The sequence below is a fragment of the Saccostrea cucullata genome, unplaced genomic scaffold (genome assembly GCF_032062105.1).
Source record: "Saccostrea cucullata isolate Sc308-1 unplaced genomic scaffold, CSIRO_AGI_Scuc_v1 ctg1250, whole genome shotgun sequence".
NCBI classification, from domain to species: Eukaryota; Metazoa; Mollusca; class Bivalvia; order Ostreida; family Ostreidae; genus Saccostrea; species Saccostrea cuccullata.
In genome coordinates, this window is record NW_026928546.1 from 1 (window position 1) to 13,971 (window position 13,971).

General features: G+C 35.1%; 2 protein-coding genes across 2 annotated transcripts; both read right to left on the reverse strand.

Annotated features, from left to right (window-relative positions):
* Nucleotides 1-5,136: 5,136 nt before the first annotated feature.
* LOC134277900 (uncharacterized) lies at nucleotides 5,137-13,847 on the reverse strand (the record flags this gene model as incomplete). Its single annotated transcript, XM_062760195.1, has 4 exons — nucleotides 13,290-13,847; nucleotides 10,843-11,180; nucleotides 10,477-10,599; nucleotides 5,137-6,266 (listed from the first exon to the last, which is right to left on the reverse strand). Coding segments are annotated over exons 1-4 (2,149 nt in total), but the record flags the coding sequence as incomplete, so codon positions are not given.
* Nucleotides 10,197-12,348, reverse strand: LOC134277891 (putative nuclease HARBI1). Its single transcript, XM_062760182.1, has 3 exons — nucleotides 12,082-12,348; nucleotides 10,477-11,180; nucleotides 10,197-10,245 (listed from the first exon to the last, which is right to left on the reverse strand). The coding sequence occupies exons 1-2, from the start codon at nucleotides 12,298-12,300 to the stop codon at nucleotides 10,839-10,841; spliced, it is 561 nt and encodes a 186-aa protein (XP_062616166.1). The 5' UTR covers nucleotides 12,301-12,348; the 3' UTR covers nucleotides 10,197-10,245; nucleotides 10,477-10,838.
* Nucleotides 13,848-13,971: the final 124 nt, after the last annotated feature.

The window sequence follows — 13,971 nt, forward strand, 5'->3', positions numbered from 1 at the left end:
ACTATCTGAGAAAGTCCAAACTCCTCTAAAGCAGATGTCCAATATTGTGGGGGGTCTTTCATTAGATCAATATTAAAATCACCTGATAGAATAATTTCAGTATCGTCACAGCAGGAGGCACGGTTCACCTCCCTTGCTAGGTCCTCCGCCCAGCAGGAGGGGGCAGATGGTGGACGATAAGCAGAGCAATAAAATATAGGTTTTGAATTTTTTAGATTAATTTCTAGCCAGATTGTCTCAATATTACTGATTTCATGATGACAAAGCCTTATTAAGATTAGGAATAAGGATAAACCTAGATTTTTTTTTCGTGATATGTATATATAGTTAACATGGTTCTTTTTTCATTCAATTAATAGATGGGATCCTGAGAATGAATTAATTAGGTTTAATTTTGTTGTTACAGGAGTTGTTCTTTTATTATTATTATTAACACATACATTAATATCTAAAACAATCTTTGTTTTATTATTTGAATTTATAGTTCTTATAGTGTGATATCATACTAATTTTTCAAATGGGTAGAGGTGATTTCAAACAGTCAAAAATAAATCAATATGAAAATTATTGAAAATCCTTTTTACTACTAATTTTAAAATTGTCTCAAAATCCTCATCACAGGTCAAGTTTGACATCTGGGTATTACTCTGTGTATTAAATCACTTCCTGTGTATAGGGATTAGGAGACAGATGGCCATAAGTAGATTGCTAGTCCCCAAGGCATTCACACCTGTACAAAATAAGCCCCTCCCTCACCTGGTATTTACCACCCGGTAAAAATTCTCTGCCTTTAAGCTAAAGTATACACGAAAATGTTTTTCAAATCAATTTCACAGTTGGCTCAGTAGGAAAACACAGCGAATGTAAATATATAATGATGGACTCCCTGCAATGACGCTATAATGATGGACTCTCTACAATGACGCTTAGCCTGTTCCCCTGTCTCATCCTTACCAATGCAGAAGTGAACGAAGCATTACAAGACCAGGAACCAGGCTACAGTGACGCTATGATAATAGACTCCATAGTCCCTACAATGTTTGACTTCCTAATTTGTGATGGACTTCCCTTATTGAGTCTAACTGCTGCGACCCATAACTTAACACTGTTATCCTGATGACTAAAGGTATGGGCCCTTTATTGTTGCACTAACTGCATTCATGATCTTATGCAACAGATTTAATATAATTTTCATATTAAATAGAGATTTAGTCAAGATTCTGCCAGGTGACTAAAAGAGAAAACAAACATATCTCGTAACTGAAGGGTGCTAAAAAGTAACTTCAATAGACTTCAGAAAAAAACATTCACTGTAAAAGGCTAGGAATAAAATCCCTCGGCTGCCATATTCAAAGAAAGAAAATAACTCACCTATAGCAGGGATAAAATAAAACGGAAGATTAATTCATACATGTCAACATTTAACGTTCTGTAGTAGAAAAGACCGAAATGATATCTTGCCTAAATTTAGCCGATTCTGAGAAGTCACGTGACTTGGTCTTTCCTAAATGTTCCGTCTTCCTTGTCAAAGTTGATCACGTGAGTAGAATACAGCCATATATCATCATTCCGCATGAAAAAAAGCTGTGCATGGGGAATTCTCATCATATTTAACATGCACCCCGAAGCAGTGTATTGCAATACATGTAATTTTTTCATGAATAAGATAAATCAATAATACACATGCTGAGACTTTCAATAAGGAAATAATAAAGGGAACGATATAATCACTGCAGCGGCGAAAAACGGTAAATGGAATACGAGATCTGGGAGAAAACAAGATGTGTTGTGAAACACTATGCGCCCGGCGGCAACAAAGTTCAAAAAATCTATTTTTAGCATATTGATCATAGTCAAGGTCACAAGGTCATTGACCATGGTGTCATTTGAAAGAACTTAATCGGTGGAGTATGCATACTAAATATGTAGTCCCTATCTCCTATGGTTCAAAAGTTATGGCAAAAAGTGTAAAGAACATATAGGTCACAGTCAAGGTCACAAGATCATTGACATAGCCGTCGTTTGAAAGGACTTTATCGGTGAAGTATGCATACCAAATATGAAGTCCCTATCTCCTATGGTTCAAAAGTTATGACAAACAGTGAAAAAAGCTATTTTTAGCATAAAGGTCACAGTCAAGGTCACAAGATCATTGACCTTGCCGTCGTTTAAAAGGACTTTATCGGTGGAGTATGCATTCCAAATATGAAGTCCCTCTCTCCCATGGTTCAAAAGTTATGACAAACAGTGGAAAAAGCTATTTTTATCATATAGGTCACAGTCAAGGTCACAAGGTCATTGACAATGGTGTCATTTGAAAGAACTTAATTGGTGGAGTATGCATTCCAAATATGAAGTCCATATCTCCTATGGTTCAAAAGTTATGGCAAAAAGTGTAAAAAGCTATTTTTAGCATAAGGGTCACAGTCAAGGTCACAAGATCATTGACCTTGCCGTCGTTTGAAAGGACTTTATCGGTGGGGTATGCATACCATATATGAAGTCCCTATCTCCTATGGTTCAAAAGTTATGACAAACAGTGGAAAAAGCTATTTTTAGCATATAGGTCACAGTCAAGGTTACAAGGTCATTGACCTTGATGTCATTTGAAAGGACTTTATTAGTGGAGTATGCATACCAAATATGAAGTCTCTATCTCTTATTGTTCAAAAGTTATGGCGAAGGTTAAAGTTGACAACAGACAAACAGACAAACAGACAAACAGATAAACAGACAAACAGATAAACAGACAAACAGACAAACAGACAGGACAAAAACAATATACGCCCGGGATCTATCGATCCGGGCGCATAAAAATGTCTGCATGTTGACAGTTTCCTTCTTCTTGCTTTTTAAAACTCATTCTGCCTTGAGATATGACTATATTATATATATATATACTCTAACTAAAGAATGTTTATATTTTTTGTGTGTTCTCTTGTTAAATAAAATTAAATTGAAATTTTCAACATAATTTATTCACGATAAGAATTTCATTTGTAAAATTGGATCAAAAACATTACGACTTGTTAAAATTATAAGTCATTAATATAACACATCTAAATGTAACTCGACTTCGCTCCATGAATTTTTAACACTGTATCAAAAAAAGATAGAAAGACTTTCAAAATACTCTTTGATAACAGAAAAAAATATTTAAAGATATAAAGCTTGTTTTACTGATGGGCATGGGTATATTTTGAAAAGAAAAACATGAATGAAATCAACTGGAACTTTCAGGTATCTCGTTTACACGTTGTTAAGAAGTGCAATATGTCATTATACTTATGCAAGAAGAAGGCGGAGGAGGAGGAGAGGAAGAGGTAACAATATTTTTAACTCAGAACTCACAGTCCATGCTGTAATGACTGATGAAAAACGTTTTTTTACGACATCATTGAATCTAAATGATACTATGTAATATAGATTCTGTGAAGTTTATTAAATTGCATTCACAGGTGTAAGAGGAGTTGCAGATATGGGATGGCTACAGTAAAATACAGACACTCCCACTGTTATATACCCCCACTTTTCAAGCGATGAAGAGAACATGGAAAAAGTGGGGGGGGGGTAAAATTACAGTCTTGATCGTGGTAGCTAGGTCGAGATTGTATGCTGATTTGGAAGTCAGCGGGACATAACTTAAATTTTGTTTGTTTATTTCATCTATATTATCAATAAAGCTCCGTCCTAGCACTAGAACCCCTGACCCAGGGGCCATGAATTTCAAAATTTGTACTTTGTACTTGGTTAGTTTATTTAATGCCCAGGAACAGAGAAAAGATTTTCAAAGAATTTATGCATTTTCACTAGATAATCTATTAAGACCCGCCCTAGCACTAGAACCCCTGACCCGGGGGCCATGAATCTCACAATTTTGTTAGAAGACTCAATGCTGATTACAATGCTTGATGTCCAGGAGTGAATAAGAAGATTTTCAAAGATTGCATTAATTTTAGTGCTTTTGGTCCCACCCCTCGGGCCCCAGGGGTGGGTGGGTGGGCAGGGACCATGAAATTCACATTTTACGCTCCCCTTCACTCATTGATGCTTTGTGCTGGTTGATATTGGTTCAGTGGTTGCAGAGAAGAAGCTGAAAATGTTCAAATGTTAACACACGACGGGCGAAAACTGATAGCAATAGGTCACCTGAGTTTACTCAGGTGCCCTTAAAAATAGATATATGCAATCTCTTGCAATTAATAAATTTATAATATGTGACTGGGAAAATGGGGTCAGATAAGCTAAAATAATTTTTTGAGTTTTTTTTTTAAATTCTCATAATTTTTTTTAATTCTCATAATGTTAAAAAAAATTGTCAAAAAACCAGAGTCATATCTGAAGGGGTTTTAAAGATATGACCAGATCTGTTCATTGACCCTTTATAGAGTTATTACATGAAGAGACACTTTCAAAACAGGGAATATGACTTTTTCTATGATATTTCATCTGAAGTTTAATTCTTAGATTTTAAACTTAAATTTACACTTTTTTAAAATAGAAATTTTAGAAGTGTACAGAATTTTCATCATTGTTGTCATGGCAAGAAAATAAAATAAGATTTCTTATCTTTTACAAAATCATTTTTGCAAGAATTCAAAGACAATCGGTGTTTATAAAAGTTTCAATAATTCATACACATCCTGTGATCATAAATTTTCAATTTTTAAGGAAGCAATAAACACTAACATAATATATTTTCTGGCATATAAAAGTGTCCAGTCCAGGTTTATCAAGTTCATTTTCAACAAAAGGTACCTATCATACTTCCCTAAAAAAATGCTAAAAACAGTTAAGGTACCTTATGTAAACTTATTGAACAGAAATTAGACATGTTTACTTACATTGGGAAGATACATGCAAATGATTCAATTACTTTTTCTTAGTCTAACATACATGTAATGTTAAGAACACTTTTATTTAGTAAACATTGCGTTCTTCACTGTAGAGAAGTTATGTAAGAATTAGTGAAACGGTATCGACTTTAATGCTTCTCAAACAATCTAGACCAGAATAGGTTCAATTCAGGTTGTCAGGGATTATTTTTTAGAAAAAGTAATTACAAGAACCTCTCAGATAGTCCTGTGCTTATGTATGTGTCTTTAATCATCTAAATAAAATGACATGTAGAATAACCGTGTTTGTTTATATATCTGTATACACACATTCTGTTGTTGTTCAGTGATCCTACCCAGAGTTGATGCGTTATGCCATCATAACTCAAGCTACATGGTATTTCTATACCGTGATGTTGTGTCTGTATTAGTGACAGAAAAACACCATTCTTGTCAACTATTTGTACCGCGTCAGTGTAACCATCACACACCAGGATGTTCGACAGCGCGTCTGTACAGAGTCCTTGTGGACTAAGCCAGGATCCTGATGGGTGTCCCGTGTAGGAGAAACGGTGTCTTCCCCCACGCTCTGTCACCACTACCAAGCATAAGTCAGACACAATTACGTCTCCATTGCGGTTTTCTGTGATATACACGGGATAGCTGTACAGTTCCTGCCCTGTATTTGTGTGTTGTATTGTCTTTATCTGTTGTCCTATGTGGTTATACCGTGTAACCTTTGCCCTCCATGTAGGTGTATCACTTCTGCACATTCCTACCAATAGTTCTCCAGTGGAGGGAGAGCAAAACACACACAGTGGCACGTATGGTCCTGTTCTCGTTAGCAATGTAGACTTTGTTCTCATATCTGTAGATAATTTATTAATATTACAAACATTGTCTATATAGATAAGCCCTCGTGTAACACTGAAAGTATGTGCCCCATATCCTCCACTGATATCTCTCAACTGAAGTAGTCTCTCGCCTGATTTATTTGTCAATACGAGATTGTTATTATCACTGATCCAGACTAGATCTGGTGTCTGAAAGGAGATGTGTCTAACATCACTCACACCTGTTACCGTGAAGGATCTTTGTAACATTGGGGTAGACATCAGATTCAGAAGACTTTCGTTTCTTAACTGTCTTTTTCCTGTCTCTATGATTTGTATTTCGCTCAATAAGTTACTGATACCTCTAATTTCGGTTTTCTCAGTCAGGGAAAGAAGGGTGTGTTGTGTAACATCGAGAGTGTCCTTTTGGTTGGGTAAACGGGTTTTCTTAAGAAATAAAAGGAATTTTACTTGTCTGTTTAATGACTGTTCAGATCTTTGTTCATAGTTCTGTGCTATGGAAAGGAGTCTCTTAATGTTTTTCTCCTGCTCATGTAATTTATTAATAAAAAAAATAATGTTTAAGTTTAACATCACATATTACAGTGTCCACGAAACTCTTTAATTTCTGACCTTTTCGTGTCATCTCTGATTGTTGGTTTGATATTTCTGTGTGAATTTTTTTAATGTCAGTTTTGATTTTTGTCAAGTAAATATAGTTGTTATAGAGAAGTTTACCTCTGACGTCATGAATGATTTCTCTGTGTTGTTGTCTATTTATTTTATATGCTGATTTAATTTCCTGTAACTTGTGTTTTCTGTGTTCAAAGCAATGGAAACAAATAGGAAGTTTACATGAATGACAGAACATTTCATAAGTTATATTTGGATGTCTTACACAGGTCTCTAATTTTGTTTTTCCTTTATATTTCTCCCGGAAAATCACAACATCATGATAAATGCTATCCAAATTAGCTACATGTTTTTCTTTACAATGAAGGCACAGGTTATTTCTACACGTGTTACAGTAGTATTCGGTTATCTGCTGACATTGAGAACACTGTCGTACTCTACACTGAGTGCTGAATCCCTTTCCCATCATTCGAAAGGAACAGGATCTGCTGAAATTAGTCAGATTAGGTCAGAGGGCATACAAAAAGTTTGAATTATACAAAGCTTGATGAAACATATGAAGATAACAAATAGTATGCGAGGTCAAAAGTTTATAAAACAATACAAAATAGTAGCAGAACTACAAGCCTCCAAACCATTGGAGGTGGAATCAGGTGCCATGGAGGAGAGAGCACCCCCTGCCGACCGTTCACAACCGCCGTGTGCTCCTTCTCATGATCGGGAAAAAACGAGAACCCCATCGTCAATTCAGTGTATAAATAATAGACTAACAATTCGTGTGAAAAACATCTGTCAGCATTAAACTCAATAATAATTTGTGTTTGCTGACAGGGTCATTGTATCGACCATAAAACTTAAGTGAAAATGATGAAATTTAACGAGACTGCTGATATTCTTGTTTCATCAACTTGTTTGTCAATATTTTACCTCGTTTTAGAAAATGTTCATACGTAGAGCAAGTTCTTGTGTATCGAATCATAAAGACCGTATGCATGTGATAACATTTACTTTTCGGCATATTAGTTTACCTCATTAATTGCTGTTGGTCCATTATTTATATAATGAATTGACGACGAATTTTTCCGGGTTTTTTTTATCATGTCAAGGAGCACACGGCAGGTGTGACCAGTCGGCAGGGGATTCTCACTTCTCCAGGGCATCTTGTCCCACCTTAAATGTTTCGGAGGTCCATGTTTGCTCTGTTTTTTTTTTTTTGTTTGTTTTGTTTTGTTTTGTTTTATGGACTTTTGAACTTGAATACTGTTCGTTATCCCCTTATATTCAATTTTAAACAGAATTGAGAAATGGAAAATACATTTAAGAAATGAATTTTATTTTTGAAGATTCATGAGGACATGAACTACAACGATTCAAGCAGGCATATTGTTAGCGTTTAGTGATAAATAAGCAGACGTTTAGCGTCGTAGTTCATGTACCTCGCTATTTTATTTTTTTACGTTTACATTATTTTCTGATAGGGAATCACAATTCAACTGTCATTTTACGAAGCAAAACAGTATGCACGATAGTTTTAATGTCAAATACGATATTATGACGGAACAATGGAAATATTCATGCTCATCCATTGTTCATATAAAATTAACAATAATCTAATTTGAAAGAATCTTAAAGAAATATGTTTGGATATGTAAATATAAACATGTACATATTATGTAATTTCGCCACATATGATCAACATATGCATTATGTTTCACATGAGAATCATATGTGAATCATATGTTAAATCAAATGAGAACTATATGTTTATATATACAATCATATGAGAATCAGATGTGGCAAATCATACGTGAATCATATGAATATACACATGTAAATCATGAAGTAATATACATATGATGCCTTTTTATGATTCTCATATGAAACCAATCAAATTATGGATCATATGTTGCAAGGTTGCTTGTATACACACATACACGTATATTTTTATATCTGAAACTAACCTCAGTTTTGGCGTTTACCTTCATTCCTTCATTCTAATGATCCTGAAGTGTGTCATTTAACATGTATCTTCTATCCTTAAACTGCGCATAACTTTATTTTTATCTCCGACTTTATCTATGACAAGAGGCCTAACCGTTTGTGTTGCAAGTACAGGTATTTACTTGTACCATAAAATAAGTACATTTATGCTGTCAGCATGAATAATTTTGGGTAAGTTCTTCAGGTTTCAATAGTAAATAACCTTTCATTTAACTAAAAAAAGAAATTTCATATTGTTAAAAATCATAAAAATATTTATGAATAAGTTTTTTTTCACTTAATTTGGGGCGGTTAACAAATTAAAAAGGATAAAAAAAAAACTTAATGAAATGGTTCCAGTCGACAAGGCTTCTAATAATTTAGTCTTTGCTTGTAAGGCCTATTATAATAACTGTATTTTAGAAGAACCAGTATTTTGATTGCCTGCTTGAAATCCAACTTAAATATGCAGTTCAATTACCTAAGATGACATATAAAGCATCTCAGATTTAATATGTTTGGATTTTTAGAAAATGTGAAAAATTGCCAAATTTACCAAAAGTCAGTAACATTCAGATTTACGACTTTTCTACATTATACAACCATTCTTAGCGATAAGCTATCAACAAAACCACTCTGATTCTACACACAAGTACTCTAAACCAAACTATAACTCTTCATAAAATTAATTATTTTATTTGGAATGATAAAACATATGGAGATAACGAACAGTATTCAGTTGCTAGATCAAACGTCCATACAACAACACAAAATAGGAGCAGAACAAACACGGACCCCCAAAACATCAGGGTTGGGATCAAATGTCATGGAAGAGTGGGCATACCCTGCCTACCTGTAACACCCGTTGTGTGCTCCTTGTCATGATCGGAAAATAACGGAATTGTAATAGTTTCCTAATGTTTTTAATCGTTTCTCGTCAAAGGAAGCAATTTCCGTTATTTACCAATCATGACAAGGAGCACACGGCGGGTTTGACCGGTTGGCAGGAGATGCTCAGTCCTCCATGGCACCTGATCCCACCTCTGGTGTTTTGGAGGTCCGTGTTTCCTCTGCCCCTATTTGTATTGTTTTAATGAATACTGTTTGTTGTCGCCATAGCCTTCATCCATTGCCTTATTTAAATGTAACTTCCGTTTTTGCTATTTATAAACATGCCTCTAATACGGAAGATGATAACAGTAAAATCTCATATGTTCGATTACATAACATGTTTAAAAGCTTGAATATTTCAATAGTTGATTTCTGAAATCTAGCATCATGAAAGACACGCCCAATTTAAAAATTTAAAAGTTACATACCACAAATATAAAATACTTTTCAATTAAAAAGTAGCAATTTACTATTTTAAGGAATAAACAATTCTTTATTATCTTATCTTTTTGGCCTAATTTCTAGAGGCACCATTGTTATTTTTCGGCGACACGTTACAACAAAACTAAGACGAATATGGCTAATGTGCAAAAAATACTCATCCATTTGTTAGTCCATTATTTATACACTGATTTGACTACGGATTTTTTCCGTTACGTCCTGATCATGACAACGAGCACACGGCGGGTGTGACCGGTCGGCAGGGGATGCTCACTCCTCCATGGAACTTTTCCCACCTCTGATGTTTCGGAGGTCCGTGTTTGCTCTGCTCTTATTTTGTATATTGTTTAATGGACGTTGAGATTGAATACTGTTCGTTATTTCCATATTCTTCTGTAGGAAGTCAGTTTGAATTGACTACGGATTTTTTTCCGTTATTTCCTGATCATGACAACGAGCACACGGCGAGTGTGACAGGTCGGCAGGGGATGCTCACTCCTCGATGGCACCTGATCCCACCTCTGATGTTTCGGTGGTCCGTGTTTGCTCTGCTCTTATTTTGAATTGTTTTATGAACTTTGAGACATCTAACAGGTGCAAACTGTAAACTGCCTCCTGTTTTGTGAATGCATCTGTTAATCAAATACTAGTATTTAGATTACACTATGTTTTTATATACTTCAAAAACTTTTTTCTGTATTGTTTGCAGAATATTAGAAGGAATTAAACTCACCTCAGGTTAATTTGTAAATGTTTAAATGGAAATATGTGTACTACAGTGACTACCATTATAGTTTCCCTTCAATTCTTTTCAATAGTGCCAATGAACTGAATTGTTATTTATCTAAGTATTTTAATTATACCTGAATCTACTCTTGAGGACTCCAAATGCCCTCTCAACTGTATTTCTTGTGGTGCTGTGGGCATTGTTGTACCTCTGCTCCTGAGGGGTCCTGGGGTTAACAAATGGGGTCAAGAGCCATTTCCTGAGTGATTACCCAGAATCCCCCAACAACCAACCATTAACTCTCCTCAGTAGATTTGGAAGCGAGGAATTTTGCAGAATAAAGGAGTCGTGAGTCGCTCCTGGCCACCTTATCACTATGTTTGAAAAGTTGCATGTAATAGATAACATTGTTTTTAAAAAAAATTGGGCATTGTTTTGATCCTTATAGTCAACACGTTCAAGTTTTCAAAACAGTTACTTGTTATTTTTCAATTATATTTACCGAAGGTTGGCATCCACAACACCTTGTACATTTATAGCGGGATACCCTTTTCTGCAGATAAAATTGGGCTCCTCATCCCCTGTCATGCCTTGGATTGGTATCAACGTCTCATCAATCGCCCCTACAACATTTGGAAACCCTGCAACCTGATAGAAGTCCTCTTTCACCTTTGAAAGTTCTTCATTTGACTCAGGAAACTTAACATTATCCAAGGACTCGCACAAAGCAGAGGTAACAGAGGTTACGATCCTGGAAGCGGATGATATGGAAATTCCATGAAGATCGCCAACCTCAGATAAATACTCTCCTTTGGCTAAAAAGCGTAGAGTTGTCAACACCTGAAATATGAAGCATTGATTATATTTTCAATTCAATTAGGAAATTAAATATAGTATTCCATGTGGGGTCACAATAGGGATAGAAGTTTACATATTAGGATTATATTATAGAATGTTATGACTCAGGTCAGCATTGTGGCCCAAAATTGAGAGGGGGGGCACAGAGTGACCACTTTCGGGTTTAAACTTTTCAATGCTAGACTGATTATTGCTTTTTTTTTCCTAGTCACAGTACTCAGGTGAGCGATGTGGCCTATGGGCCTCTTGTTTCATATTTTTTACTTCTCCTGCAGAACCACAATTAAATTAAGCAATGAAAACATCCTTGGGTGAAGGAAATCCAACAGGTATGAAAGATATATTAAAATAAGGATGGCTACATCATTTATATGTAAACAAAATTGTGATTTCTAATAATGCAATTATACAGATATTAACATTTAATTATTGATCCTTATAATGTGTGACACTATAAAACTTTTTTTTCTATTACTGTTTACAAGTAGTCTTAATAATATTATATTTTAAGTGTCTCAAGGATTGTTTCAAGTTAGATTGTTAATGACATGACCTTTTTTGGCTAAGTTGGGACAAATCATAGGATTAGGTTTAAAATAAGACCAATAAATGAAATTTCTTATTACATGTACTTCAGTTAAAAGTTAATTTCCCATACAAGAGGTATCTAACAAAATTAATTCAAGATTGTAGCTTACACAAACTACAGTGTTTTTTTAATATGTGTATATTGTATACATTATAGGTACCTAATGCTAGACACTAGAAGGACCTAATTTGTTTGGAGACGAAATTTAGATAGACCGTAAATTCAAGGGGACGAAACCCACTGACAACCGTTAGGTTAGCTCTTTTGTGTTTCGAGACTGAAAGCAAAACTTACTTGGATATGTGAAGGTATGGCATATGATCTCGTTGTTGGATGCTGTATTCTTTCATGTACAAGGTCAATTAACTCCAAAATGCATGGTCTCGGAAAATGATAACGAGCTATGACTTCAGTGTCATTGAATTTGTCCAAAGGGTTTGACTGGTCTCGAAAAACCCTTTCCCGACGCCTTGCTCTCTCCGAATGGAATAAAACGACAAACGCTGCAGCCATTTTTGTTTACATTTATTTTTGTCTCAAGATGAATATTTAAGTTATTTATTTCACTAAGAGAGGGTAAGGGCTGTCGTAAAGTTACGACAGATTTTGCACTTAGGACTTTCTTAAGAACTTTTGTGAAAACGACTTTATCGTAAGTTTTCACTTAAGAGAAATATATGTTGTAAGATTTTTTGTGAAAAGGGCAACTTATTTGATACTCACCAGCATGCTCTGAGTACGATTAATTTTTAATCAAGGCAGGCTACTGATAGATAGATTGATGTTACAGGGATTTCAACAACCTCGTTTAAAGTTAGCATACTAACAATGACCTTGTTTTCAAATATATCCTGTCATTGGTCGTTTTTTTTAAATAATGTACAGGCTTGTCTGTCAGCATAAAGACCTTTTTTACATTCTCAAGAAGTCTAAAAATTTAGAAACAATCTAGTAATATATTGAAGGGGGTCCCAATTTTAAGGATGAGGAAGAGAATTCTACGTTTATTTTACCCTTTCAATTAAATCATGTTTTTTAATATATTTCATTAAGTTTGAAAATTCTTTCACCCAGCAATTCACTTGTATATACTTTTCTATATACGATTAAACAAATGTCACTTACGTAAATGTATATTCTACCATGTAATTTTTATCTATATATACTGAAAAAAATTAACAACAAGTAGATATGTGCCAAACTTATAGCTTTTATCTGGTACTAAGGTATTGTTGTATTTCATATCAAGTACACATTTAACTAGTTACAAAGGTCTTTCAGATACTTCTGTTTTTGTATGAATGCTTTTATCATAGAATTAATTCAATTGTCCGAATGCACACAGTGTCAGCACAGAATGTGTAATGTCATATATCTATTTTACTCTGACTTCTAATATTTTGTAGATAGTCCTCCCTCTCTATGTATCTGTATACACATATTTTCTTTTCCCCTTAGCGAAATCCAGCCCAGAGAAGATGAGTTTTGTCGTCATATCTCACACACGTTGGTCCATCCATTCCTCGTCGTTTCAGTATCAGTGACAGGAAGTGGCCGTCCTTGTCAAGCATATGAATTGCGCTGGTGATAAAATCACACACCAGGATATGTGACAGCGCGTCAGTACAGATTCTTAATGGAAAAAACCGTGATCCTCGTGGATGTCCTGTGTAGAAGAAACGGTGTCTTCCTCTACTGTCTGTCACCACTACAGCATCACGGTCAAAGTCAGACACAATAACATCTCCATTCCGATTCTCTGTGATGTAGATACGATTATGAAACAGTCTCCGGTCTATGTTTCCATGCTGTATTGTCTGTTTGTATTGTCCAATGTCATTATAGCGTGCTATTATGCCTAAATTATAGGACTGCATCCCGACCAGAAAATCGCCGTTGCGGTGGGAGGTGTAGATACACCGTGGTACCCATCGTTCTGTTTTCTTTATCAGTGTAGACTTTGTTTTGTTATCTTTAGAGGGTTTGATAATGTTACCACCCCTGTCTATATAAATAAGATCACCAGTAAGATTCACTGTGTCACTAACAAGCACAAACATTCTTCAACGACCAATTGGGAACTCGCATATTAAGTATATTAAATATATGATAAATAGAATACTACATACAAAATTCCATATCATATGTCACATCAGCCCTCGGGCCCCATATCAGCCCTCGGGC